The 27,975-nt window shown below is 39.9% G+C and overlaps 4 protein-coding genes across 5 annotated transcripts; 3 read left to right on the top strand and 1 right to left on the bottom strand.

Moving 5' to 3' along the window:
• Positions 1-420: 420 nt before the first annotated feature.
• LOC117960673 (TRIO and F-actin-binding protein-like) lies at positions 421-7,335 on the top strand. Of its 2 annotated transcripts, XM_034898754.1 has the most exons (11): positions 421-622; positions 839-907; positions 1,038-1,127; positions 1,363-1,457; positions 3,840-4,476; positions 4,654-4,909; positions 5,171-5,282; positions 5,439-5,598; positions 5,795-5,908; positions 6,820-6,906; positions 7,039-7,335. In XM_034898754.1, the coding sequence occupies exons 1-11, from the start codon at positions 596-598 to the stop codon at positions 7,183-7,185; spliced, it is 1,794 nt and encodes a 597-aa protein (XP_034754645.1). In that variant the 5' UTR covers positions 421-595; the 3' UTR covers positions 7,186-7,335. The 2 variants fall into 2 exon arrangements, with proteins under 2 accessions (XP_034754645.1, XP_034754655.1); XM_034898764.1 differs by lacking the exon at positions 5,795-5,908.
• Positions 7,336-7,574: 239 nt separating this feature from the next.
• smdt1b (single-pass membrane protein with aspartate-rich tail 1b) lies at positions 7,575-9,081 on the bottom strand. Its single transcript, XM_034898777.1, has 3 exons — positions 8,851-9,081; positions 8,019-8,177; positions 7,575-7,822 (listed from the first exon to the last, which is right to left on the bottom strand). The coding sequence occupies exons 1-2, from the start codon at positions 9,073-9,075 to the stop codon at positions 8,040-8,042; spliced, it is 363 nt and encodes a 120-aa protein (XP_034754668.1). The 5' UTR covers positions 9,076-9,081; the 3' UTR covers positions 7,575-7,822; positions 8,019-8,039.
• Positions 9,082-10,183: 1,102 nt separating this feature from the next.
• On the top strand, positions 10,184-21,880 carry zgc:158803 (LUC7 domain-containing protein). Its single transcript, XM_034897647.1, has 10 exons — positions 10,184-10,786; positions 11,258-11,352; positions 12,168-12,266; positions 12,448-12,558; positions 12,723-12,866; positions 16,729-16,905; positions 18,112-18,278; positions 18,362-18,391; positions 18,981-19,148; positions 20,753-21,880. The coding sequence occupies exons 1-10, from the start codon at positions 10,726-10,728 to the stop codon at positions 20,994-20,996; spliced, it is 1,296 nt and encodes a 431-aa protein (XP_034753538.1). The 5' UTR covers positions 10,184-10,725; the 3' UTR covers positions 20,997-21,880.
• Positions 21,881-22,471: 591 nt separating this feature from the next.
• Positions 22,472-26,424, top strand: pane1 (proliferation associated nuclear element). The gene is made up of 6 exons (XM_034900080.1): positions 22,472-22,687; positions 23,837-23,913; positions 24,398-24,496; positions 25,011-25,090; positions 25,329-25,420; positions 25,984-26,424. Exons 1-6 carry the CDS (start codon positions 22,631-22,633, stop codon positions 26,131-26,133), a joined length of 555 nt encoding a protein of 184 aa, XP_034755971.1. The 5' UTR covers positions 22,472-22,630; the 3' UTR covers positions 26,134-26,424.
• Positions 26,425-27,975: the final 1,551 nt, after the last annotated feature.

Below are 27,975 nucleotides of genomic sequence, written 5' to 3'. Positions count from 1 at the left end.
GCAACATTCAAAATGTTGAATAAATGCTTTGAATCACATGCAACCCTGCAAATGTTTGTAGTAGTTCAGAAGCCTGCATGTCAGGCCATGTCATGTTAATAACAGCTGCGTGTGATCTAACATTTGTGACTTCCTAATTTAACCTCACACATCATGCATTTTTTTTTCTCTCAATGTCTCTTTCTTTCTCTCATCCTCACAATATATACTGTAAAACATGATGCATGCATGGTAAGTATTTTTTGTGCTAACATGCTTTAAAAGTGCCCTCTTCTTTTCAAGTCATTATAATAATGTTGCATTAGTTCCTCTTTCTCTTTTTATTTCCCCGTTTAAGATGATTTCTACACCTCTTCCTTTTTCACATACTTTACCTACTCCGCATTCTGTTTCCCATTTTTTGTGCTTTATAGTTCTGCATGCCTCTCTACGCGTGGTTCAGAATGATGTGGTTATCTCGAGACATTTTTGTCTGTTCTGACAGTTTCCGTTTCCTCTTTTTCACAATGAAGCGTGAGACAAAACCACTGCTGAATGCTTCCAAAGAGCTTAATCGCAATGCTTTCATTACAGGCTCTGTTACTTGAAGGGGTGGATGTCCAGACTGGATGAACATGGCAAGGTAATTGGAAGTTTTTGAATACTTATACATTAAAAAAGAGGGTATTGTCATTTTCTCTTTTAATTCCTGTATAACCATGCATGATCTGATACATCAGAGAGGTGTGCAAAAACAAAGAACAGGACTCAACTCCTAACCTATCTTTAAAGGTGTCTACATATGAAAATAAAAACGTCATTAATTTAACATTGTTTATGTTTACTGTGTTTTGCTCAGTGGAGGAAACACTGGTTTGTTCTGGGTGATACTTCGCTGAGGTACTATAGAGACTCGGAGGCTGAGGAGGTAGAAGCTGGCATGTGACATTAAAGTCATTTCTGATTTGTAGAAAGATTTACTATATGTTAACCTACAGAAATTGATTTCAATCTATAAACAGTCATTTGAAAGGGTTTCAAACTTGTTTGTGCTGCAGTCAGACGATCTGGACGGAGCAATCAACCTGACATCCTGTGTGAATGTGTCAGACTGTGATGTAGAGAAGAACTATGGATTCCAAATACAAGTATGTATTCACTGTACTTTTGCTCATTGTCTTACAGTACACCATCAGACAGTTGGAAAGTCAGATGTCCCCCACACCTCCCCACATTTTCTAAATGTTTGGCTGCTTCCTTTTTAACAATGTGTGTGTGTGTGTGTATGTGTGTGTGTGTGTGTGTGTGTGTGTGTGTGTGTTTGTGTGTGTGTGCGCGTGTGTGTTTGTGTGTGTCTTTGCTCTGTCTTTTGATCTCCTCCAGACAAAGAGAGCAGTGTTCACTCTCTCTGTCATGACCTCCAGAATACGACGGAACTGGGTGAAGTTACTAAAGCAGGCCATCCAGAACACCACTCGGTGAGTCTGACTTTATTCTTGGAAACAGTGGAGGAGGAAGTATTCAGATCCTTTACTTCAACGCATAATATGTAACATTTCCGCATGAGAATGTCTAAAAGCGACTAGACCTAATTCATATGTTTGGTCAAGTTGTGTACTTCCATTTTCCAAAACGTTTCCAACAAAATTTCTAACCCAAAAAAAATCTCCAATTTACATCAAGCTTTACATCTGGTCGCCTGTCAATTATGGCCTTTGCACATGTGACCGCTTTACGGTTGTCTGACAGAAGCTGTCACAGTTTGACTTTTTATCTAGTTTTAAGCCACATTTTCACACTCACGTCGGAGGATCTTAAAGCTACATTGTGTTACAATTTCTCCCATCTACCTGTAAAATTCTACATGACAACCAACTAAATATTACTTTCTACCCCTCCCATTCCAAGCGTGTTTTAACTCCTACGTTGGCCTAACGCAAAATTTGCGTCCGTGAGAGTTCCTTGCATTGTAATAATAGTTTTACATTATTTTGGTACTATTTTATTGCTAAAATCATCTATCAGTTTCCAAAACATACGCAAGCTAATGTTAGTAAAGTATCAGTTCTGTTGTTATTCTGTGTATTGTATGAGATTAATAGTGTAAGGCAAAGTTTACAGTGTAGAAGAGAAGGCCTATTCAATTATTAGATTATCATTGCTGATGCTTTAATTTATAAGCCGCATTTTAATATTGTAATTGCTTGAGTTGGAGAAGAATTTCATGTAGGCCTACTGTTGGGTAGTTTAATAACATTCTATCATAGGCCTAAATTCATCATACGTATTGTATGTAAAATCTTAATTGGTAAAGTGACCAGTAATTTAAGATGTGAAATAAGTGTAGTGGAGTAAAACGTAAAGCAAAAATACTCAGTAATTACAAGTGCCTAACAATTTGTATTTGGGTAGCCTGGATGCCAGCCGAACTCAGCCCCGCCCACAACAATTGAGGTAGGGAAGGTCAGTCTGGACTTGATTTGTTGTGCAGCATATTCTGACTAAATCTTAGGTATGACGATGTCTGGCTATTATTTGTACTTGAGATATTGTCAGATACAATTAACTCCTGCTGGAAGACTAGCAGAACCAGAAACTACATATTGAAAACAATAGCTTAAAGAAGCAAAGTTCATTAAATTACTTAACATGCCAACATTCCTTTACTGTTTACACTTCAATTAAATTAAAAAATAACAAATTTGTCTCTTAGGGGGCAATTTGAAGCTGGATGCAAACATATCAATATACTGTAACATTATGACAATCACACTTAAAACTTTGTGAAAATTGAAAGACATTAAAACTACAAGAGTTAAAGCCAATGATCAACACATAGCTGAACAACATTGTAAAATAACACAAGGACACATTATGTCATAAAAGTAAACTTTATTGGCTGTCAACTCTTCTGGCTTCTGGAATAAGTGTGAAAGCGGGAATGAAGCCAAATAAATCATAAATTATATTAAGATGGTTGAGGTTCAAGGTTAATTCTTGATCTTGGAAACAGCAGTTAACTAAATAATCTTACATCAAAGTCCTTTTAGTTATTCTGGAGCTTTCAGTCACAAGTAAAATACTAAATACTTATGAAGTTTTAAAGTGTTTTTGTTTGTTTCCCTGTGATGTATTTTGATTGGAGGGTTTTTTACTTTTGGTATTTATGTATTTGACATTGACCCTGTTCAACACTTTGGTCAACTGCTGTTGTTTTTAAATGTGCTATAGAAATAAAATTGACATTGACATTGACATAAATAAGACTTCTACTTTGACTGACAATGCTTGCAGACTATGTCTTCATTTAAACTGTCATAAAATATTGCTATTTAATCATAATTAGTAACAAACAAATTACAAAATAGGACATCCTTTATGATGGTTACTTTTTGTGTTTTTCATTCACTTGAAAATCAAGTCCAAAAACTAAATACATTACATACAGCACAGTTAATCATTAGTTATTGAAGCATATTTCCCTCTCAAAGGCATGAGCTCCTTTAAGTGCAATAACTGTCATCAAAACACAACAGAGGGCTCAGCCCAGTTAACTTTAAAATAAAATATTATAAAATGTCTATTTGAATAATTATACCTTAGAGTGAACTGTGCCTAATTACATACACAGGATATGCTATGTAAATAAACTACATTCATAGCAAATAGCCCAAAAAGGACAAAACTAACAAACAAAACAAAAATAATGAAAACTTTATGTTTATCATGATCCTCATTCTAATCACTGTGAGGAAATGCAGACAATGTGATTGGGTGGTCCTTCTGTACTAAACCCCTTCTATCATCTTTCTTCTGATGTGTAACACTACCCTCCTGTGTTTCCCTCACTCTGACCTCAGCCAATCAGACAGTGGCAGCGTGAAAGAGAACTCCATCTCCCGGAGACCGTCGTCATGCCAACCCCCTGCTCGGTTCATCTGCAAGGACTCTGACTGTGAACCTACCACTTTCACATCCAACACCACAGCTGCAAACTCCCATCAGGCCGACAACCACCAGCAAACCGTAGACAGGGATCTGGAATCATCTCCATCCAGTCAGAGAGAAGAAGGGGAGGGATGGGACCGCGAGCAAGCCAAGCGATTGGAGGAAAGGAACAAGTGGTTTGAGGAGGGGGTCCCCTTCAGTGAGATGGGCAGCAGGTGGGACTCCATGGAGCTGAAAAGGGGGAGTGTACCTGTGCCTGTAATTGAATCCATGGACTCAGACGTCAACAGGAAGTGGGTAGAATTTGAGACATTGTCAGTTAGGGGCATAAGCGCACAGTCTCTCATTGGAGCCCAGGCTCATCAGTCAAGCACCTCACAGGCATCACAGTCTCTCGTTAGCAACCAGACATATCAATCGAGCCCTGAAGAGGCCAAACAGTCTGTCACCGATTCACAAATTGATATATCGAGCTCAAATGGGGCTCTTCCATCCATTAATGGAGCTCCAACCATTCAAACAAATGAAGCTGAAGTGCTCCAAAAGGAGGTAAGAAAGAACTTACAGTCACTCTTTTGAAAAAAGTTGAAAGGTGATGACTAGGAACAGTAGTAAGACTTTCCTTTAAAGTGTTTTTAATGCAAGGCAATTATGTTATTATATCCAGAGGTGGTAAATCTCAATACTTTTCCTCCTACGTATACTCTCTACATATCCATCCCCCAGGCCCTCTCACTTCGAAAGCAAGTGGAGAGCATTAAGAGGGAGCGTGCACCCATGGGGATAGAGGTGGCAACCCTGGGGATAGAGGTGGACAGCCCGTGTGGCCCTGGGGCCCCCTGCAGGGCCATGCTAGAAGCCATGGAAGTAGCCCATCGGAAAACACTGCAGGAACTGCAGGAGAAACACGTAAGGGAGATCAGGGAGCTGGAAGAGCAGAGAGACAGGATGCTGCAGGAGGAGAGCCAGACAGCTGCTAAAGGTCAGACAGGAAGTATAGTAGTATCATGCAACATTCTCCAGGTAGCACATGGGGCAGTTTGCATTGCTTCCTTATGCCTCTTTTGTCAAATACATCTTGCAACCAGTATTTATGTATTGATTTACTGTAATATGTCTTTTGAGTTTGTTTATGTTGTGTTCTTGATGTATGTTCTTAATTAGCTGTATTGTGTTGTTTGCAATGCTGTTGGTTGAAGGCAAAGACAAATTAGGTAACAAATTATCAAATTTGTTGTAAAAGCAATGGAGGCACTGAGAGCAGCTCACAGAGAGGAGCTGGAGATAGAGGTGGAGAAGGCCAGGAGGTTGGCAGGAGGAGCTGCACAGGCTGGATTTTCATACAGAGGCCACATGTAAGTGAATTACAGTCACTCTGTTAACATGCTGACAGTTGTCTTTATTTCAAGGGGCTCTTGCTGCAAGCTTAAAATGTTCTACACTCAGCCGTGACCCCTTGCATGATCATGCATTATATTTCACTCCATAACTTGTGTGTTTGTGCGTGCCAGGCCACAGGCGGATGTCTTGCACACTGAGTTAGACGTGCTGTCAGAGCGCTACTCTCAGAAGTGCCTGGAGCTGAGCCACACTGAGCAGAGCAGCCAGGGCCAAGAGACTGAGCTTGGTCGCAAGGAAAGAGAGCTGGAGCAGCTCAGAAGAGAAAACCAGGTTTACATACGTGCCTGATATTATTCTGTTTTAATACAGTACTATCCCCCCTCATTGATTGTTAAAAGAATTGACATGAAACTCTGTTTTGTTCTTATAGGGTTAAACTAACAAGGAAACTACAATATTCATAAGCATACTAGTTTACATTATTTCTCCAAGACATAATTTAAGCTCTAAAAAAATCTCTTTTCAGGAGCTTAAGGCCAAAGTGGCGGAAGAGATCAACCGCATGCGTTGTTTCATCACAGGGCAGAGGTCGGACATGGTATCCCTTCACAACACTGAGCGCAGTGCGTCAGAAATAGAGGTATTGATAGCAATAGGTTGTGACCAATATCATATGAAAGTAGGTGATACTAATGCAATCGTAACTTATTGCTGCATCACAACCCTGTTTCAGTTATTGCACCTCAAGTAATACCTCTGGCTTGAAAGACAAATATTGACGTTAATGTCATCATGGGGAAGCAGGTAGCAACATTTGTCACAGTTTACGATAGCCTCGTTAGTGTTGAGCATCTGTGGTTGGTCACATTATAGTGCAGCACATTCTGCCATCTACTGCCTGAACAGGCATGCAGCACATCACTTTGGGCCGCGGTAAAAGGTTTTTTTGGCCAGACTTCCAGTGGTGGAAGATGTATTCAGATCTTTTACTCACACCAGGGTAAACAATACTTATTGCAAATAAAAGTCCTGCATTCAATGTATTATCTGCAGAATGTGATTAATGTATCAAAAGTAAGGGTATTTGTTATGTAGACAAATGGGCCCTGTAATTGTTACATATTTTGTATTATTGTAACTTATGGAATGCTTTAATGTGTAAGTAGCATTTCAGTCTTTTAGCTAATTTTAACTACATTGTATGAACTTGGTTACTTTAATCTATTACAATGCACCATATTTCATAAGCTGATCATATGTCTTGTATGGAAACACTTAAGCAGCTAAGCAACTGTACAGTTGTACAACTGCAGTCAAATAAATGTAGTAAAGCAAATACAGCCAATGTTCTCTCTTAAATGTACTGGACTAAAGACACATAAAAAGGAAGCACTCAACTAAAGTAGTAGTAGGCTACCTTAACGTTGTACTTACAGTGCTTGAGAACATGTTCTTACTTACTCTCCACAACAGTCCCATACATTGAGACTTTCCATTTGTATGTGAAAGTGTTTCACTGCCAATAGTAACATTTCACGTTTTGTTTTCCAGACATTACTGAGAGCGAAAGATAATGAGGTGGAGTACCTTAAAAAAGAAATCAGCTGTCTACAGACTGAAGTGCAGTCTCTTACCAAGGTGTTTTATGATCAGACCTCTCAAAAATAATACACTCTTTTGTATATGTTAAACATTTACGGCTTTGATTTAAACTGTGCTCCCTGCTTGACTTTGATGTCTCTTCCATATTTGTTCCAACCCTTAATCTAGGAGAAAAAAGCAGCCTATGAGCGTTATAAGATGGCTTATGTAGAGCTGAGTGACACCAGGGGTCGCAGCCAGTTGGAGACCGACTCCCTCAACGAACACTTGAGACTGGCCAACGCTGCACTTCAGGAGGGAGCAAGACAGACCTGACCAATGATGACAACTGTTAAAAACTTACCTTGATGACAGCGAACCAACATAAAATATTTACAAAATATCATGACTTACATTGCAATAACATGCACTGGTATGACATATACATAGGGTATGAGTAAAAAGAGTTAGACTAAGAATGATGGCATCTATGTTCCACAGTAAAACGGCTTTGCTCTGGCTGTTCCATTGTTTTCCTGTGGAGAGAGCGTTGCCATCCAACTAGGCGATCAAAGTTAAAATTATTTCTGCTTTGACCTTGTTGCCATTGACCTTTCAAGGCGCAACCAATTTCAGAATGTTCCTGCGCTGTGCTTTGCCTCTCTGCACTGCACCCTACCGCAAATCATGTGTAGATGGCTTTAAGAATAAATACCAAGTGTGTATCCATGTGTACTCGGCTCTCTTTATTAAGTTGACAGACAAAAACATGCAAGCAGGAGTGAAGGCATAACTAGTAGTGTTGATAGCCTCACATGATATGAGATTTAGAACAAAATGAATTTAGCGACATAGTAAGCAGAGGAGAGAGTGAGGAGATGGGTGTAGAGATGTATTTGGATGTCCAAGTGGCCCATCTTCCTCATCTTCCTTGTGCCTGCTGGTGTGCTACCAGTCAGTATTGCAAAGCACCCTGTGGATATGAATTAAAAAAAAAAAAGTCAGCAGCTTTGTTACCATAAGTCAATGTTGCAAAGATGCCATGAACTACACTCTTTCACATTAGCTTACAAACACCCTTTACACATGAACAAGAGTACATAAAAAATGTCTAAGCAACAGTGTTGAAAGGTCAAATAAGGTGTTGATAATGTACACTTTGACTTTACCATTTATTTTCTGGAGTTAGCTCAGTCGTCATCGTCATCGTCTTCAGGGACAAAGATGTCATGCTCCTCCAAAAGAGCAGCAAAGTTCTTGCTAATCAGAGTTCCCACGTACAGGAAAGGCACCACCACAGCAGTCATGCGGATAAGTCCAAATGGTGTCTGGAAAACATAAGGGAAAAGAGGACTAAGTTTGTCAAGTGACATGCGAATGTCACTTAACATCCGGTAAGACAGACTACCTAACTAATAACTTTTGAAAAGGGCTCAACTGGGGGCCATCAGCTCATTATTTCCTGTGGCCCCACAGCAGCTTCATCCAGACATGAGTGGAGCATTCTTATTAGACATATTTCCTTCAATTTGGTCCTTTTTGTTGTGTTCCAATTATATGGAATTATCTGTATGGGCCATTGTAATCTTATTGGATATCATAGTTCAGGAAAAACGACGTGTTTTAGTAATAAACAGATATCCTTTATTGCCCTCGAATTTCCTTGCCTTGATAACAACGCACACCAGCTTGTGTAGTGTTTAGCTAGCTCAAATAACACCCTTTATCAGAGGCAAATGTTCCTAATACGCATTATTTCAATGGCTAACATAAAATGTCAACTTAATCAATAAGGACTTTAACTGATACAAATGACAAAAAAAGAGGTAATTACTTCCTGAAAGTACATCGACGCTCGTGTAAACATGCATTCATTGGCTGACTTGACTAATCCCAGCGCATCTCCTGCCTTTCTATGTGCTACAGAGGTTGTCAATGCAGCGTTAAGTCCCGCCTACGCTGTTGGTTTTCACTCGATTACCAAGGCAGAAAAGAACTCACTTTATCCGGTTTCGGTAAAATTGCCCCCGACGGTGTGGAAACTACGGTCCTGCCTTGAGTTGTCCTGGATATGTTAGATGTTTTCAAGCCGTTGTTACGGCTCATTGTCCCCGCATTTTTGGTGAAAAGTCGCAGCGGGAGCCGCAATATACTCGTCGCCATTTTTTCCAGTAATGTCAGCTGAGTGGGAGTGGCCCCATGAGCGTGGGACCGTCGATGTAGCATGGATGGTGGGGAAGTAGCTAGTGGGACGACCGCCCTACTCTCCTTCTCATTGGCTACTATTCGTTGTCTTCGTTCGTTTGATTGGTTAAATTTAGGCTCTAGTGTTCAGAGCCATATTTCTGCCCGTAGAGAAGGCTATATAAATATATATATATATACATGTACTTACAAATATATATACATTAAATTCCAGTAGGCTAAGGCAGAGTCAGAATAATAATTCAGAGCAAGTATTTCTGATGTGTGCTGCAAGGTTTATTCACTGGAATTAGAAGGTTTTGAAACATTTCAAGCTTCGTAATACAGTTTTCAAAAAATACAAATGTACTGGTAAACATTCAAATAATGTCAAGAATGGGGAAGGGGCGCACTATGGCGGGACTTGAATTCATTGGTACCTTACCTTTTACACGTAATTTGCTCACCATTTGTGTTTTCAAAATTGACCCACCTATTCCATGGTCAAACCATGATCAATAAAAACTGTGTATAATGTTTATATCAAAGCTATAATATGCCTTTGTTATTCCTGAAAAATTGTATATGTGGGCGGGAATGTACTTTATGTACCAAGTTCCAAGTTGAAAGAACATGTCTGTAAAAATTTACATTTAAGCAATGTAAAATTTTAATAAATACTAATCTGTAATAAATATGTAATTCTAATTCTAATCCACATTTGTTCAAGGTATTCAAATACATTTGTTTTTTATTTCCTTACATTTTGAAAGTACGGTCAGGTATAATGTAACATTCATGAATAATAAAGTTTCTTCTTCTTTTCTTCTTCTTCTTTTAATATGGCAACACTATAGAGATCCTAAAATAAGAAAGCAAGTAAGACCACTTTTGTGTTTTGTGTAGATACCACGCAGTGGAAAACCGCCATACATTTCTCAGGGACCGATGACCATTGATTTGAATTTCTATTATTTTTTCTACATTATATGTATGTATATGTGTGTATATATATACATATGCACCGTTGGTATGTACAGTTGGTGTGTACATACCACGGCTGTGTAAAGAGAATTATTGATGTACTAGTGTTATTTAAATAAAGTTTCAAAAAAAAGAAGAAAAAAAATGACTGCAGCCCTTCCTCGAGGCAAGGAACTAGAGCGCGCTTCGCGGTGACGTGCACGGAGGGGGAAGTGGAAAGGCGGAAGAAAGGACGTTGAATAAACTTGCCAACTTTTAGCCAAGCTGACTGACTAGAAATACATTTAGATACTATGTTACTGAATAAGTGGCTACTTATTTCTATACAGATTTAGTTAGCTAACCATTTGCCCTGTCTACATTCAGTCACCGCTCTTTGAACGCGCCACACGACCACGGGACCCCAGCAGTTTTCAAACAGACGTTGCACTTGCTCAGCCGACCCGAAGCTATCCACCGTTACAAAGTCACATTTATCTGTTGTTAAAGAGCTGTGATAACCAGTCAGTTGTACCAACGCTGCACACAACCAGCTCGCTGGCTCAGCGGGACTCGGGCTTGTTCTCCTTGTGGGAAAAGTTCGTGTCCGTGGCTGGTGGTGGTTGTGTAGAAGCCAACGAGGCCTGCAGTCGAGGAGGCTGCATGTGTGAAGACAGTAGCTTGCTGTCGAGGAGTGACTCACACAACTCTAACTAAACACCCAGAAACATGTCGGCCCAGGCACAGATGCGAGCGATGCTGGACCAACTCATGGGGACAGGGAGAGACGGTGAGCACAGCTGGCTGTGGTTGAGCTCGGTGTCTGATCGGCTCAGGACATGAGTTTGTGTTGTTGCTAGCGTTAGCTGGAAAGCTAGCCGATATGCCAGGCAGTGACAGTGAGGCATGCTTTTTGAACCAAGCTAGCTAGCATGAGGATAGCCAGCCGGCTAGCTACCTGTTGTGTTAGAGTTTATGTTCAAATGGCAAGTAAAGTTGTTTTAGCACTGTATTTGGTCATGGTTAGTGTGCTCTTTTTTTCGTGGTTCCTTTCTTGCTACCACATGTTGTCATGTTATCAGACTCAATCCTAGCAGCTAACTTTTAGGATTTGCTGTTATGGTAACAGATGTGTGATTCGTTTATTGCAAGGCTGCACGTTGCACCTCAAACTTAAGTACGTATCGTGCAACGTTTTACTCGGATGACTGGCTGACAAGTAAACATGTCTTTCTGTTCTTGGGATTTTCCTCTTTTTTAGGAGATAGCATGCGGCAGAGAATCAAATTCACAGATGAGCGAGTCTGCAAAAGTCACCTCCTGGATTCATGTCCTCATGATATTCTGTCTGGCACTGTGAGTATTATGTTTATATACATACAGACACACACAAACACACACACACACACACACACACACACACTAGTAAACAAAGATCATTGTCATGTATCATTTACACTGCAGTCAGAAAGCAGTAGGACAGCTGTTGTCATTGGTTTTGGTTCTATTCAAGCACTTGCTTAAAGTGCTACAATGCCTACAAGGTTGACTCAAGTTTTCCGGACCACGCTGCAGGTCAGTGATTGTAAACATACGGACAAAGGCTACATTTCATCTGACCCCCATTCAAATGTTTTACTGTCTTAGGATCACATTGAAGTTAAAAAGTCCATAAAATGAGAAGGGAAGATGGCTGCAATGACATCTTCAGGAACAGTACCAAATCTCAGGCTGTGGTTTTGATTGGGGACTACAGCCATATTCTTCCTGTAAACAATTGAATGTAACGTTTTCAACTTGTCAAATTACTTTCAGTTCCCTCAAACTGGGAGGCTGTAAATAAAAAGGGCCACAGTTCAACACTATTCATCTAATGCAAAAGCAAACACCCTTGAGTCAGCACCTTAACCTCGAAATAAAACAAACGATAAAAAAGCTTGCGCCTCAATTCTTTGGGACAGCGTTGTGCATTTCCATATAGTTTGGATGTGGTAAAGACATTCAGTGACAAAGCACTATGTTTTAAACTATTTCACAAATGTGATATCATGTAAAATGTTGAAAGACAGGATTACACTCTAAAAGGGAATTATTGGCATAATAAATCTCAAGATGAGTGAAATGATGAAGCATACGAATACAGTATATTAATGTGTTTCTGATTTCTGCAGAGAATGGATCTGGGAGAGTGTATGAAAGTCCATGACTTGGCTCTCAGAGCAGACTTCGAGATTGCCTCTAAGGAGCAGGAGTACTTCTTTGAACTTGATGTGAGTAGCACACACAAACACACCATTACCCCATCATGTATAGCTCTCGTAAGTAGTTGTTTTCTGGACAGTTGGAATTTAGCAGTAAAATAACATTCAAAACATAGTTTTTTCCACCATACCGTATATTTTACACACACGAAAACCCATTGATTTTAACATTGTGTGGGTATTCTCGCAGGCTGCTGAACACCTTCAGTCTTTCATCGCTGACTGCGACCGCAGGACCGACCTGGCCAAGAAGAGACTGGCTGAAACTCAGGATGAGATAAGTGCTGAAGTGGCTGCAAAGGTTAGAAACTCACTATTGACATTGCTAGTGTGAGATTACCATCAGGTCTTAATGAATGCTTTGCTTTTTATAACTGGGAATGATTAATTTTCTTTTTAAAAGGCACGGTCACACCATCTGGTTGTCATGAATCTAGAGATAATTTCTTCTCCTGTAATGAAAAGGCTGAACGTGTCCACGAGCTGAACGAAGAGATTGGGAAGCTGCTGGCCCGGGCGGAGCAGCTCGGCGGCGAGGGGAACGTAGACGAAGCCCAGCAAGTGCTAGAAATGGTGGAGAAGACCCGGGGCTTGAAGAAAGAAGCTGAGGTCAGAAAATTAATACCTGCTGTGTTGTGACAAGTTTATTGTGTTAGAATAAATACATATTAGGGCTGTCAATCAATTTGAAAACTAAATTTTTTTTAATCGTGATTAATCGCATGAGTGTCTTTGGGAACTCTCGATCGATCGCACATTATTCATCAGTTGTAAATGTACTTTAAAAAGGATGTTTTTTCAAGTTTTTAATGCTCCAGTAATATTTGACACTCAACTTCTTTGGTAGTAACTCAATTCACATCGACAGTACATGCAAACAAATGAAGTCTTGGGGAGAAACAATCTGGGAGGGCTTTGAAACTGAACTTGCCATTCAATAGACCATTTAATTTATACATTTCTGCTCAAGGACCTTTATTTCTGCTAGCCAGCCACTCCTGCTGCTAGCCATCCACTCCATAGATGTATTATAAGACCCGTAGGACTGGCTCCCGTTACACTGTCTAGTCTCTCCTGCAGGCAGCTAAGAGCAGTATCTGCCATTTTGGTTCCCCCTTTATCATATGGCACTTACACCATAGATGTAAGTGCCATAGCTCCGTGCATTCAAAAGCGCATAAAGCAATCATGGGGACTCAAATCTTCCACATTGACTGGCCCATGACGTCACAGTGGCCATGAGCACTAGCAACAGTTTGTTTGTGGTGTTGTAGCAACATGATCATTCATGAGCTTCTCTCTCCCATGTCTCTTACAAGTATAGCTAGTACTTGGTATAGCTACATGGCAAACTCATGAACTCACCGTTTCATAGTCTAAAATATTTACTAACGTTAAACATTGTATTTTTGTTGTTTCTTAACATTTACATGCTTATCTTAATATATGATGGATGTATTTACACAGCCAAGGAGATGTAATCAGTATGTCGTGTTAGTAGCTAGCTACAAACTAGCGATAGCTACTAAGGTTAGCCTGAAGTTTTGTGAACAAAGCTTCCCTTAATACATCCATGGCTTCATATCTCATCCACGATACAGGCTTTACAGCATACAGCCCTACTGTGTCTGTAGTAACGTTATCTAGGTATATAGTAGGGCTGCACGATATGAGGAAATTATCCAATTGCGATTACAGTGGTGCTTATAAGTTTATGAACCCATGCCAAAGTTGTCTAAAAAGAGGAATACAAAATCGTCTTTTTTAGAAATTAATTTTAAGGCCTTCATTAGAAAATTTGGAAAAATCCGACCTTTAAGGACACCTCTTTTCTATGTGAACGAATAATGTATTGTGAATAAATAAATGTTCTTCTCTAAAATAGAGGGGGCATAAGTATACACACCCCTATGTTAAATTCCCATAGAGGTAAGCACATTTTTATTTTTAAAGGCCCGTTTTTTCATTCATCCGTTATGGATCCTGATAAAGTTCCCTTGGCCTTTGGAATTAAAATAGCCCCACATCATCACATACACTTCATCACACCTGGGGTACTTTCCGTAAAATCATCTCTCACTGCAAATCAGACCATACCAATCTCTACGTATGGGGAAGGGTATACTTATGCCCCCTCTATTTTACGGAAGAACATTTATTTATTCACAATAAATTATTTGTTCACAAAGAAAATAGATGTCCTTTAAAGGTTGGATTTTTCCTAATTTTGTAATGAAGGCATTCAAATAAATTTCTAAAAGGATGATTTTTTTATTCCTCTTTTTAGTCAACTTTAGCGTGAATTCATAAACTTATGAGCACCACTGTATTTGACTTATATTGCAATATGATTCACAATATTAGAGGGAATGATCATTTTTGTATCATTATTCTCATTTTCATTGAAAAATATTAAAATCTTAAACATGAAAATGATTTATAGTGATCTTTGTGAGGATCTGTACAAAAAAAAAGATTTTTTTCCTTTAGTCTGTAGGATACAATTTGTAGGCCGGGACATCTCAGCAGCACCACATAACAAAAAATGGGGCCCCACCTGCTAAATTGCTCCCCCCCTGCGATTTGGATATTGCAGTGCTCCATGTTGGGATTTTGATAAAATTGCGATTAAATGTGCAGCCCTAGTATATAGCCATGTTAGCTTTGTAAACATTCTTCTTAATACACGTATGCTAGCTGCCGCTGGTGTTGGTTAGTACTAGCCGACAGCCCTGGCAGTTTGGGAAAACGCCATTGACGTTACATTCATGGAACAGGCTTTACAGCGTACATACTTACATACATCCATACATCCCTCGGATGTATCATAAGATAATACAATAGATCTATTAAAAGAACACATGGTCAATTACAACCATAAGCTATATCCATTACAGCTCCAGGACCTCGGGAGAACCGTCATATGAGCATGCCCAGTGCAGGGCCGCATGGACCCTTTTAAGGTGCTCTAAGGGTTAGGGTTAGGGGTTAGGGTTAGTTTTTCTGGGCCATGGGGTACAGTTCCACCCTTATCCGCAAAGCTCACGGGGACATAAAGACATGGCGCACATCCTGGCGACTTTATATACACAGGATCAGACGGCTTGTAGTACTTATGAACAACCAGCAGACGGCGGCAGACATTAATGAGTCATACATTAATCTCTCAGATTCAAAGGAAACCAAACTTTCCCCAAACAGTTAACTGGTGAACAGTAAAAATCAGTTTCAACACCGTAATTCAAAAAATGCAATGCACTTGTATAGGAGACAAGGATTTAATATTAGACATCATTTATTTAATGCCTACAAATGCTAATGTGTGGTTGTGATCACGTGACAGCGTGATGGAGAAAGAGGGAGGGGGAAGACGGCAAGTTGCGGACCGAGTGACCTAGTCTCAAAGAAGACAACTTCCGCAGTTTGGCGGCATTTCAGGTTCCGACCTAATGAAAAGGGAGAGGTGTTTCAGTATTAGTGTTTGGTCTTCAGTTTCTGAACAGTGTAGGCACAACCCAACAGTTTGGCGACGCTGTCTGAGCCCATCATTTTCAATTAGTCACAGTAATATCGTATACTGCGGTAAAATAAGTTTGAAGGTATAAAAATTTGAATACTGCCCAACCCTACCGCCAGAGTATATCTTTATAAGTTGAGTCATAAACGTTGTTTTAGTCTATTTTCCTCAAAATTACGTTGTAGTGAAGGAGTAGGGTAAACCATTTAGTTGCATTATTGCCAATAGATTGACACTTTAAAATTTAGATAAAAAAAAAAAAAAACTTTTTCTTTAATGCATCCTCATTTGTTCTGGAATGCTAATATAAATAGGTTTAGTTACAATGGATTCATATTCCTCAGCGTCTTACCTGTCAAATTAGCCAATAAAATGCGAAAATAATACATGCTGTTGCTCGCGACTGGAATGCTCTGCAAAAGATTCACAAACTGGGCAAACTAATTTCTATTTCCTCCTTCAAAACCATCACATCATTATTGTTCACGGACATACAGTATGCAGTTGCTGCTCTACATAATTTTTCCAGCTAAATATTTGACTGGTTTCTCCCTCTCTTACTCACCCATGTACTTGTGCACTTTCATTATAAGTGTTTATTATTTTCTGTGTAGTATTTCAAATTGTATTTTATGTAGTTTCTAAACTGTATGTATCTCTACCGGACTTATCATCTAGCCCTCCTTTCCCAAGTGGCTATGACACTTGTCAAGCCACCATTGTAAATAGTAACCTGTTCTTAATGACTTGCCTGAAAAACAAATGTGTGAATTTGTGCGTTTATTTCCAAGGGATAAGGCTGGGTTTAAGAAGTTAATAGGTTAAGATAAGTCCAGCTCTATCATGCAGGTATTATGATTATGAAATACAACTTTAAATCTTTAGTTTTTTTATGGTGTGTCTTTAGTAATTTGCTCCAGCTCCACAGTCTCATAACCTTTTTTGTTGTTGCAGGATGTGTACAGGAACTCAATGCCAGCCTCCAGCTTTCAACAACAAAAACTGCGGGTTTGCGAGGTGTGCTCTGCCTACTTGGGTCTTCACGACAACGATCGTCGTCTAGCTGACCACTTTGGGGGCAAACTGCATATCGGCTTCATTGAAATCCGCGAGAAGCTTGAAAAGCTAAGGGTAAGGGGTGCTAAAGGATTTTCCAGTTCTGTAGTTTCTCCATCTCTGGCAGTGGCCACGGTGTCTTGAAAAGTTCAGCTCCAGGCTACTGGTAAGCTAGCGTTACCCGTAGCTGCATGGCCGGCTGGTTTTTTATGTTTGTTGTCAATGGGCCTCATTCACCAATATCTTAAGTTTTTTTGTTGTTGTTGTTGTTCTTAAGAAAGTTCCTAAGAAAAGTCTACGTCTTGACGTCATGACGTGTTCTTAAACAGCAGAATTGTTGCAGGTGTGTTCTTAGAATGATGAATCCCAATGTCTTTGTAAGTTAAAAGCTCATGCCTGTTGCTCCTATTTAGCCGAGGTAACCGCCCCGTTAATTCCCACAGAAGGACATGAGTTGGCAGGGCCGTGTGCACACCAAGACATGGTTAAGACTGTCGAGGCCTTGAAAATAAAGAAAAACCTTGGTAATTCTGAAGTGTTGGTACTGATGCTAGAAGTTAAATGATAAACGAGACTTCATATTTGGTTGTGTCAGCAGTGCATACTAAGCAGAACATAAAACCGATGCATGGAATGCAACTACCACAGGCTAATAACAGTCTATAGCAATAACTCATGCAGTGTATGCTGTATTCAGACAAGGGCACAGAACTAATGAAGTATTAAGGCCTGGCACAATTAATACACAATGCAATTCAAAGTGCTTTACAAAATAGCAGAACTGTAAGTGTAGTGTATATTTATTGAAACAAATTATATAATTATGTGTAAAATAATAATTAGTTAATTATAAGAGATAATATGAATATATATACATATAAGAGATAATTTTAAATTGGAAATGCTGAAAAGGGTATACCTACTTATTTTGCGCAAACATGTCAGTGTGTATTGTGCGTAAGAGTGCTGTAGATTCTGTTCTTATCTACAAACAAATGCTAAATAGGAAAACATCAATTGAATGCCCGAATCTTTGTGAAAACTGCGTAAGTGGGGTTTAAGAACAAATTTGTTCTTAAGATTGATTGGTCAGTTAGGCCCAATGTTCCTTTTTCTTCTGACCCGCAAGTAGAATTCAAAATAGCTTAAAATTAAAAGCTCATTTCAAGCTAAGTTCCAGAAATTGTGAGACCTTCAGTTTCCATTATTTGTGTTGTACTGAACATAGAACAGAATCAGCGGCTGTATTTTTCAGTTATGTGCTATTTTTGTTTCATCCAGAAAGCAGTTATAGAGAAACAAGAAAGAATGCGAACAAGAAGACGAGAGGAACGTGAAAGAGATGACGAAAGAGAGCGACAGTGGGAATTGGAGCGGGAACAAGAAAGAGAGCGCGAACGAGAGCATGAATGGGAGCGGGAACGAGAAAGGGAGAGGGAGCGAAGGAGGTAAGGAACGGTCTGACTTCCATTGATACAAAGAGAGAGTGTAGTGTCATCTGCAAACTGATTTGTGTTTCTGTCCATCTTAGATCGAGATCTAGAAGTGGAGAACGATACAGGTATGTCTACATTGACTAGAATCGCTTGATGAGTTTTGTCTTTGTCAGAGTGACTTATAATTTCTTTGAATATAGAGACTTGCACTGCAACATACTGCTGTAAACTGCAGCTCTACTTAAAATCCTTCTCAGACATTACCTATTTGGCTAAGATTGGCATGTTGGGGCTCCGTTGTATAGTTTCAGGCTAGTTGTGTGCCATGATGTGGTTTTTATTAAGAATACAGTCTTTCATTATTTGAAATAATTATATCATTACACATTTTAACACAAGGGCGTATTGTATACAAAACCAGCTGCGATACAGCAGTGTTGATATTGTAAAAGTTGTGAGATATTTTTGCAATTATTGCTTAATACCAGGACAATATAATAGTTAGCGGGAAACAGTTCAGAGGTTGACAAATCTCATGTTGAAAAGGTCCACATTAAGTAGTTTGAGTTACCTTGCCTGAAATTAACACCACCACCACTAACATATAAACACTATACTGCATTTTTTATATAATTTAAACAGATAAAGAGCAGAAGTGCATATTGTAACTTTAAACGTTAAAATTGTTTTATCTCCATTAAATATTTTTTCTAGGGAAGGAGGCACTTCGACATCGTCCGCCCATCATTCAAGACGCCCCCACTCCTCTCGTCCCAGAGAAGAAGGTGGAGATCGGGATCGGGAGAGAGAGAGAGAGAGGAAACATCGACACAAAGACAGGCATCGCTCACGCTCCCACTCTCACAGGCGCAAAAGGAAGAGGTACGGCTTTTATCCATTCATCACTGAAACTTACATGAAGCATCCTCAGGGTGACTGAATGGTGTGTGGGGACTAGGGCTGCACCATTGGGAGAAAAGTATCATATTGCAATCATATTGCAATTGACGATGTTGCAATTTTAATGGTATCATGAATTTACTTAATTATCAAGGAAAATGCACCACCTACTTACATTTTGAAATGTGTATTTTTTTTTTTAACTTGAGCATACAAAGTTAAACGAGCATAAGGAGAAAGAAAAAACACATTGGGTGTAATATAACAAAATATACTTTGTACAACCTCTTTTTAAGGTCTGCAAGCTCTGAAAGCCTTTACACGTCAGGCACTCACGCATTACTGCCTAAAACACTCACTGATCACTGGTCATCTTTTGTAGACGTTACGAGGGGCATGCTTAATACATCAGTGGAGTAGCATAATTGGCCGGTGGCTTCCTCTGCTGTTGACGCTGTTGGTAAAGTGAAAGGTGTTACAACGTGGAGACTGCAGAGCACACAGAGTGTCACTCACACAGCACACTTTTTTGTTTACTCCAATTGTACAATTTTTGCAGTTATGTAATGAACGCAGCGTGACATCGCGATTGCGAATAGATTAATCGCGCAGCCCTAGACTGGACTTCCTTAACTAACATTACATTTAACAAATAAGAATTCACATAATGTAACCAGTAAACTACTGTTAATATTTACACTATTTAGATAATTGATTAATCCTTAAGTCATTTCACTGGTCACTGATTCCAGCCATTCAAATGTGACGATTTGTGGCTTTCCTCTGCATATATATTATTTATAATTATATAATTGGAAATGCATTATCTTTGAGTTTAACATTTGTTGGGTCAAAAAAGCAATTAGAATATGTCCTATTAGAAATTGTTGCATTTTTCTACAATTCTTTGTCATTTATTAATTAGAGTAAAATAATCATGAAAATGTCTGACATATTGATCAATAGCTAAAATAATCGTAGCTCTTCATTCATTTTGAACCATCTTTCTACATGAGGACAATAGCCTGACTCACCGGATATAGATATTTGGTATAAAGCCTGCCATCTCCCGGGTGGATACCTGAAGGAAGAAGGAAAAGAGGCCGCCCAAAAACAACTTGGCGGCGAATGGTGGAACTGGAACGTAACGGTGCAGGCTGGAACACGTGGAATTCAGCACGACGTGCAGCTGCAAACCGAACCCAGTGGAGGAGTGATGTCCAAGCCTTGTGTGCCTCCTGGCACGGAGAGAATTAAACTAAAACTGCCATCTCCCTATTTCAGCCGGCATTCTCCTCCGCTATCTATTTTGTGCCGTCGTTGCAACCGGTGTTTAGTGTCACCAAAGTCTATTGTGATTAGTTTAAAGAAATAAACCAATGTTCTTTCTGCGATACAGTAATGTTAACTTGAGCAGCCAGACTTTTCTCCAGCACTGAAACTGTGCTCTGGATATAGGTCTGGCAATGCAAGACCTTTGGACAATAACTTTGCTTTCTGTCCCTTTTTAAAAAAAATTAACCAATCTTGTGCTGGTGGCGTACTATTCATGATGATGAATTTATGGTTAATCCTTTTTTCCTCAGGTCTTCCAGAGACAGATCATCTCACACTCGCGACAAGGAGCCCTCGCCATCTCAGGAGAGGTGTGGAGATGGTGCTGCGGTAGGAGAGGGTTGGCGTGAGGAAAGGGCGGCGTGCAGAGACTGGGAGGACAGGGAGAAGTTCCCCTCCACGGACACAGCCAGGGGCAGGGAACGAGAGAGATCCCTATCGTTCGAGCGAGACCGACGCTCCAGCTCTGAGGAGCGAGAATCTGGGGAGATTTGAACAGAAGTGGACGCCTTCAAAGTCTTTGATTTGGATTAAGTAATTACTAAAAGGAGCATGGATAAGTGTGTGTTGGTGCGAGTGTGTTCTGCTTTTTATGTGTTTTCATATTAAAAGTGGGACATGTACATTAGCAGGTGGCTGGTGGAAACTTAACATGGGGATGAGGGAACAACTTCAGTGGTGGCAGTCAAGTAAACATGCAAAACCAACTTTTATAAGAATTAGGAGGCTAGTGTGACCTGGAAGCAGTAAAGTCATTTTTTATGCCATCTCGTTGGTCTTATGTACAGTTATTTAGACAGTGACGGGTAAGAGAGTGGAGAAACCGCAGTCCTACTTTTGAGTCGTTTTTTTATTTTACTCACTTGAAGTGCTATTTTTTTTTTTTTTTTTTAATCATTTGTTGGACCTTCAATGTTGTTACTGTTTTTCCTGTTCCATTAGGAATCAATCAGTTTCAGTAGCTGTGGATTGATTTACACAGGTTGGAATCAATGTGGCATCCCTTGCAGTAATGTTTTGAAATCAACTGAATGACTGAAGGCACTTCTGATGCTTGTTTTTATTTGCTTCCTTCAAGCCGTAACAATGTCATTTGGACAATTTGAATACACATCCCCGAGCCTGCCTTTAATTCAGGACGCCGTAATGAGCTCATACTTTGAAAATAAACTCACGTATCCCCCTAAAAGAAAGTATCCAAATAATTTCACTCAGTTCTTGACATGTGAATGCATATAGATGATGTGCATATATACATACCGACACTTAAAGGCCCAGGGACTTGTGTCCTGTTTGCTGTGATACAACCTGGATTTACTGGGGGAATCTACTTTGCTGTGCCACCATTAAGTGAATAAAATGTTCTGCTTCTATTCAAATACAATGTGTTTATACAAATTTCTCTTTGAGTGCATCTCCATTCTTGAGGTTGAAGACCTTGTACCGTAGCCTTTTTGCTTTAATGATATCTAATTCAACAGAAACATATATATTTTTAAACTCTTCTTTTAGTTTTTTAGCTTTTAAGTAAAACGTAGCTTTTTTAGTCCTTTCATCTGTCAGTACTAAAAAATATACTTAAATATATGTATATGTTGTTTTTGGTCATTCAGTTTTACAAAAAATAGCCCAGATAAGACCGGAAAATTGATGTTATTGTAGGATGATTGCTCTGGATGATTTGTGCACCTACCTGCGCAGTAGGTAGTAACTAAAGCTCTCAAAAATAAATGATGTGAAATAAAAACTTTTACTTCCAAAAGAGTAGAAATATAAAGTAACACAAAAAATAGAAATTAGAAACAAGTTCCTCAGGAAGACCAGCTGCATTCAGGGCTTGGATTAATGATCCAGCATTTTGCTCCAAAAGTACCATCTGTATGATACATCATGTGGGGTTGACTGCAATCACCAAACAGCCTGGCCTGTAGGTGGCAGAAACCGAATGGCAATGTAGGGAAGACGTCACAACGTCAGCAGCCGATGTAGGGAAAACGTCATGGCGTTAGACGTACGTTTGGAAAAAAAGCGCGAGTGAACAGAAAAATGCCTGAAATTCTGAACTGAATTAACCAGAGACTTGGTTGTTTACTATAATTTACAAAACTTTAGTTGTTTAAAGTGTCAGGATGTCGCTGCTGAAGCCGTTTAGTAAGCTGCCGGGTTTGTGCACAGCGAACATATTGGTGAGTTAGTTTTTTTCATTGCTTCAACTCTCAGAATGAGCCAACAGGAGAATAGAAGTGCTTTAAAGTGAAGTAACGTTAAGCTATCTCGGTCATCATCACAGTGCAGATAATTTTGTGGATGTATTATAAGAAGCATTTACTATGGCATTTACGCAATTGCACATTTTTTCTGTTCTCGATAAAGACCTAACGACCTCAACACATCTACATAATCTAGTGTATATCCTATTTTAGTTAGCTATTGATGTCCGGGGTCTGCGGGAACCATAACCGTATCGTGGTGGTGAGGTTTGTGTGTCCCTAATATGAACCTGAGGGCTGTGTTGTCGGGAGCTTTGTGCTCCTGGTAGGGTTTCCCATGGCAAAGAGGTTTCAGGTGAGGAGACAAACATATGGTTCCAAACCCCCCTATGAATCATCGAAAGAGAGATGGAGGGACCCTGCCCGGAGGAAGCCCTGGGCCCCCGCCTAGAGCCAAGCCCTGACGTAGTGCTCGTTACCGAGCGCGTGGTGGCCGGGTTTGCCACGGAGCCCGGCCGAGCACAGCCCGAAGAAGCTACGTGGCGCCTATCTCTCCGTCCCCTTGGGCCGCTGCGCTGCGCTGCTACATGGGTGGTGGTGAAGGTCATTGGCCTCGACGGACCAGACCAGGCCGGCAGAGGCTGGCTCTGGGAACGTGGAATGTCACCTCTCTGTGGGGGAAGGAGCCGGGGCTTGTGCGGGAGGTGGAGCGCTACCAGTTAGATCTCGTGGGGCTTACCTCTACGTACCTATAGGTTGTCTCATTGGAACTACAGCCGCTGTAGTTTTACTGAGACAACCTGCAGGGGGGCCGAAGAAGGAAAAGTTGCACAGTGTTGCTTTAAAGAAGAGAGAAAGAAAGAAGAAGAGATGTTACAAAAAAAAAAATGATGTATTTGGACCTTTTACACATATGTGAGATGCAGGGAAAGTTATTGACCGCATGTAGAAATGTATTCTCTGACTCCAGGTATATAGAGAATAAACGGTACATTTTCAAAATTGTGGTGAATTACAATACTGCAATGTAAATAATTAAATACCATGGAGTTTTTTAAGGCAGTGTGTCATAGTGCAAAGTGTCATGATCCAGTTTTGTGCTGACCTAGAGTGTTGTTTCCGCAGCTGGTGGAGAGTGAGGAGCAGTTTCAGCAGAGTTTAGCAGACGCTCTGATGGAGGAGACCGCTGTCACTGTGAATGTGTGAGTGCTGTTCCGTCCTTATGAACTGCTGAGGCCAGCTTTCTGTAACATGGTCATTAAGCACACACATGGAAACACCATCTGCTTTTCGGTATTGGAACTAGACTGGTTAGTTATTCATTTTGCATAAATGTTTAACCAATGCCAGTGTACTCATTTATATAATATCAATTGAGTGTTCAGCTCAAGACTCTTGTTCTGTGTTTATAGTAAACGAGAGGTATCTTAATTACCCGTTTTTGACAGGTGATGCACATCAAGTTGTAATTACAACAGGGAAACTCAGCTTTTTCTGAAAGCCCCCATTTTCAACTTGGCAATTAACCATCGCTAGTTGTCTGACTAAAACATGCAAGTCATAACCATGGGAATCTTTCCCATGTGTAGCATCCATCCTATGTGATGTGTGTATGTGGTGTGGGTTTGCTACACATAAGTGGACCACATTCAGCCTGACAACAAGCATGTGTATTGTACCCATCAGGAGACTAGCTAAGAATCTGCCTCTGCCCATGAAGAATGAGGAGAGCCGTCCTAGGATAGACCTGGTGGTGTTTATCATCAACCTGACCTCGGAGCTCAGGTAACCTTCAAATCCTCACCTATTTATATTTTAATCTCCTCACCTGATCACTCAGCTTAAATATCTACTCTTTCTTGTAGTTTTGTGTTTTTTTGAATTTCAATAGATTTTACTCGTACGTCTTTCGCAGCTGTTTTCTTTTTTTTTGCACCAAGAACTATTTTTATACTTCTTAAACCACACAAATATAGTACATAGTACATCTGTTATGTGATTATTAGAGAAATCTCAACTCAATAGCATGGCATCCACTGCTTTTGTTAAGTAGAACTATCAAGTTCTTCTTAGTTACTTTCCTCAAATAAAATGTGACACTCCCTTTCACACTAGAATTAATTATGATATTGTTCTATCATTATGTAGAAAGGGGCTCTTAATTTCCCCAGCGTGGTTTGGTCTATGTATTTTATATTGTATCAGTAGTAATAACTGTGTTCTCCAAATATGATTTAATTGTTAAAATGTAGGATTTAATAGTTAATTGTGTGACATGTATTATTTTGTTTCGTCATAGTTTCCAGTCAGCAGAAGCTTCCCTGAAATTTTTGGACCCTGGATATTTCCTTGGAAAAGTCTGCTTCCTAGTCACTAATGGTACGGCAATGGGTCCAGTTCTTAAGTATTTGTTTGCTCTTCTCAGCTCCTTGAATCACATGGAGGACAAAACAAGAGCAAAAGGGATGAAATGGAGCATACACTCTCTAAGATGGACACTTGTTCACTATTTATTTACCTCACCCTTTCTTTATTGTTGGAAGGTGACCAACTTTTGGTTCAGCTTTTCTGTGTCTCTCTCTGACTAGCTGCCCTCTTGTGAATCTGTCTCTTGTAGCTCGTAATGCTTCGGTCCCCACGGAGCGCCTGGACGCTGTCAGAAAGCTGGCGGCATCACTGCACTGCCCCTTGCTGTTTGCAGAAGATCAGGTTTGTATCGACCTTTGTCACACACATTGAGAATGATTTAAAGACATCATTTCAGAGACACGTTTATCTGTAGCGTGAGGGTAGTATAGATTATTGCTATTGATGGCAACAGTGAAAACGGGGTATCTGCAGGTTTAAAGAGTCTTTAAAAACGTATTTCTTCAACAAAGGCCTTAGAAGGTAATGTTAGGTTTAAGAACTACAACTAAGCATTTTTTTCGTTATTGATTAATCTGAGGCTTAGTTTTTTGTTTTGTCTAAAAACAATGAAAAAAATTAAACTCAAATTTCTTGTTTTATCCGAGCATATTTTCTGCTTAAAAATCACTAAAAAGATTATTTGATTATTAAAATAATGGTATGTATGATTATGAAACTGGCCACAAGGTGTTACGTTACAATCTGTGGTATTAAAAAATGTCTCAAATTGAACTTGTTGAACCTTGGGTAAGCTATTTTGGCACATAGATTATGTAACTGAGCATTTCTGCAGCCAGAGGTCTCTTTGCTGTTTTGTTGCTGTTTCTTTAAAAGCAGTCTTGTGGGATGTGCTTCCCCTCCAGACACCAGATGGTGTGACCAATGCTACAGAGAGGCTGCTGACCATCCTGAAGGTGGCGGCCGGCCTTGTTCCCATGGCTACCGCTCTCTACCTGTCCAACCTGACTCGCTGCACTGTGCCCCCAGACATCGACCAGCCGAGCTTTGATTAGTTCCTGTGGCCGTTTTCTCTGGAGGCATGTCTTGTCTGACTTTTTGTGTATATATTTATTTGTACTAGTCTATTGTGACTGCACTTTCCAGTTTGATGGCACAATAGCGTGCTATTTCCTCTATTCATTTTACATTACATGTTTGTGCTTTGGCTTCTAGCTGCTGCAGTTTGTCTTCTCCCTGCAGTTTTCCCTAAAAGCACATCATCAGAACTGGTAACTGAAGATTTGAAATGTTAATCCTTGTGCTAGAACTAGAGACCATATAAATATATTGTAACTCACTTAGTTCATCGGGTGTAAATAATAAAATTAAATTAGCGCTTTTATTGTCAAGGTCCTGGTATTTTGCATGTTGGCACACTGTCAGGGTTTACTGGGACACTTAGAACTTAGAACCGTGCTTTTAATGGCAAGTCAAAAGGCTTCTCTGCAGGAAATTATCACAATAACCAAACTGTGGTCAGTTTTTGACAGTTTGACATACAGTAGTTTAAGCAATACAGTCAGTTTTTGAACTGTTACTTTTAACATCTAAAGGACTGGCCCTTACTACAATAAACATCAATTTTGGAGTATTAAAGCGCCCATATTATGCCCATTTTCAGGTTCATAGTTGTATTTTTAAGTTGTACCAGAATAGGTTTACATGGTTTAATTTTCAAAAAACACCATATTTTTCTTGTGCTGCACATTGTTGAAGATCCTCTTTTCACCCTGAGTGTTTAGGTCTCTGTTTAAGCTACAGAGTAGGACATCCCACTTCTTTACTATCTTTGTTATCATACATGTCAGTCATACATGCGCTGTAGCTAGGTGAGGATCACATCAGTTAGATAACTTTCTCCAACTTTGGTCAGTACAAGGCAGGATTAGCTGTAAGACCTCTTCTGAATGAAGGCACACTTGTGGAATACCTGCAGAACAGGGACATGGAAGTAGGGACATGTTAAGAGGATTTGGTTTCAAATCTGATCATCGCTTCCCAATGTAATACGCGCAAGTTTTGGTTTCCGAAGAGACCAGTTGCTTGTTGTGTTGCCGCCTTGGAACACATTAAGAAGCGCGCTAGTGTGGCTTTTGCACCACCATTGAATCAAAAATAAAAGCTAGGTGGAAAGCTACCAGCCACCTGTCCGATCCATCCTGCCTACCAGTGTCCGATCATTAGACAACAAACTGGACTACATCCAACTTCAACAAAACTCCCAATGTAAGTTCAGAGACTGCTGTGTTTTTGTATTTGTGGATTCATGGCTGAACAACAGTGTGCCGGACTTTGCTATCTAGCTACCAGACTTGCTAACGTTCCGAGCAGATGCTGCTCTGGCGGGTAAGTCTATTTGAGAAAGGCTGTGTTAACACGCACTGGTGCAGAAATGGGGTGCTTTTATCCAGCTCCTGTAAACCGCTTGTGGAGTTTGTGTTAATACCGACCATTCTACATTGCACGTAAATTCACGGCTGTTTTTATACACAGTGTTTACATCACTCCAAGCGCTAATGTTACCGTTGCGTTAGCTGAACTTAACAGAGCCTATAATGTGTAGCCTGTTTCGTATGCTGTTCACATATGATGACGTTTTTATATATTTTAAATGTCTTACACCACTTGAGCCACGGAAAAATGGTTTGTGTATGTGGTTAAAATAACCCCCTAGAGTTGAGTTGAATGTCTCACTGTCTATCTGTTGGTAAACAGTAGGCGTGGCTTTGGAGTAGACCATAGACCGTTATTTTAACGGTCTATGGAGTAGACTCTTTGAACAGCAAAGCAAGTGCATTCTGGGATTTGGTGTCTTTCATCCACATGAGCCAAAAAGATTTTCTGTCTTTTCTTGG

Source organism: Etheostoma cragini, chromosome 2, assembly GCF_013103735.1.
Source record: "Etheostoma cragini isolate CJK2018 chromosome 2, CSU_Ecrag_1.0, whole genome shotgun sequence".
Lineage (NCBI taxonomy): Eukaryota > Metazoa > Chordata > Actinopteri > Perciformes > Percidae > Etheostoma > Etheostoma cragini.
The sequence above is the reverse complement of the archived record's forward strand: the minus strand, read 5'-3'. Positions and strand labels throughout refer to the sequence as shown.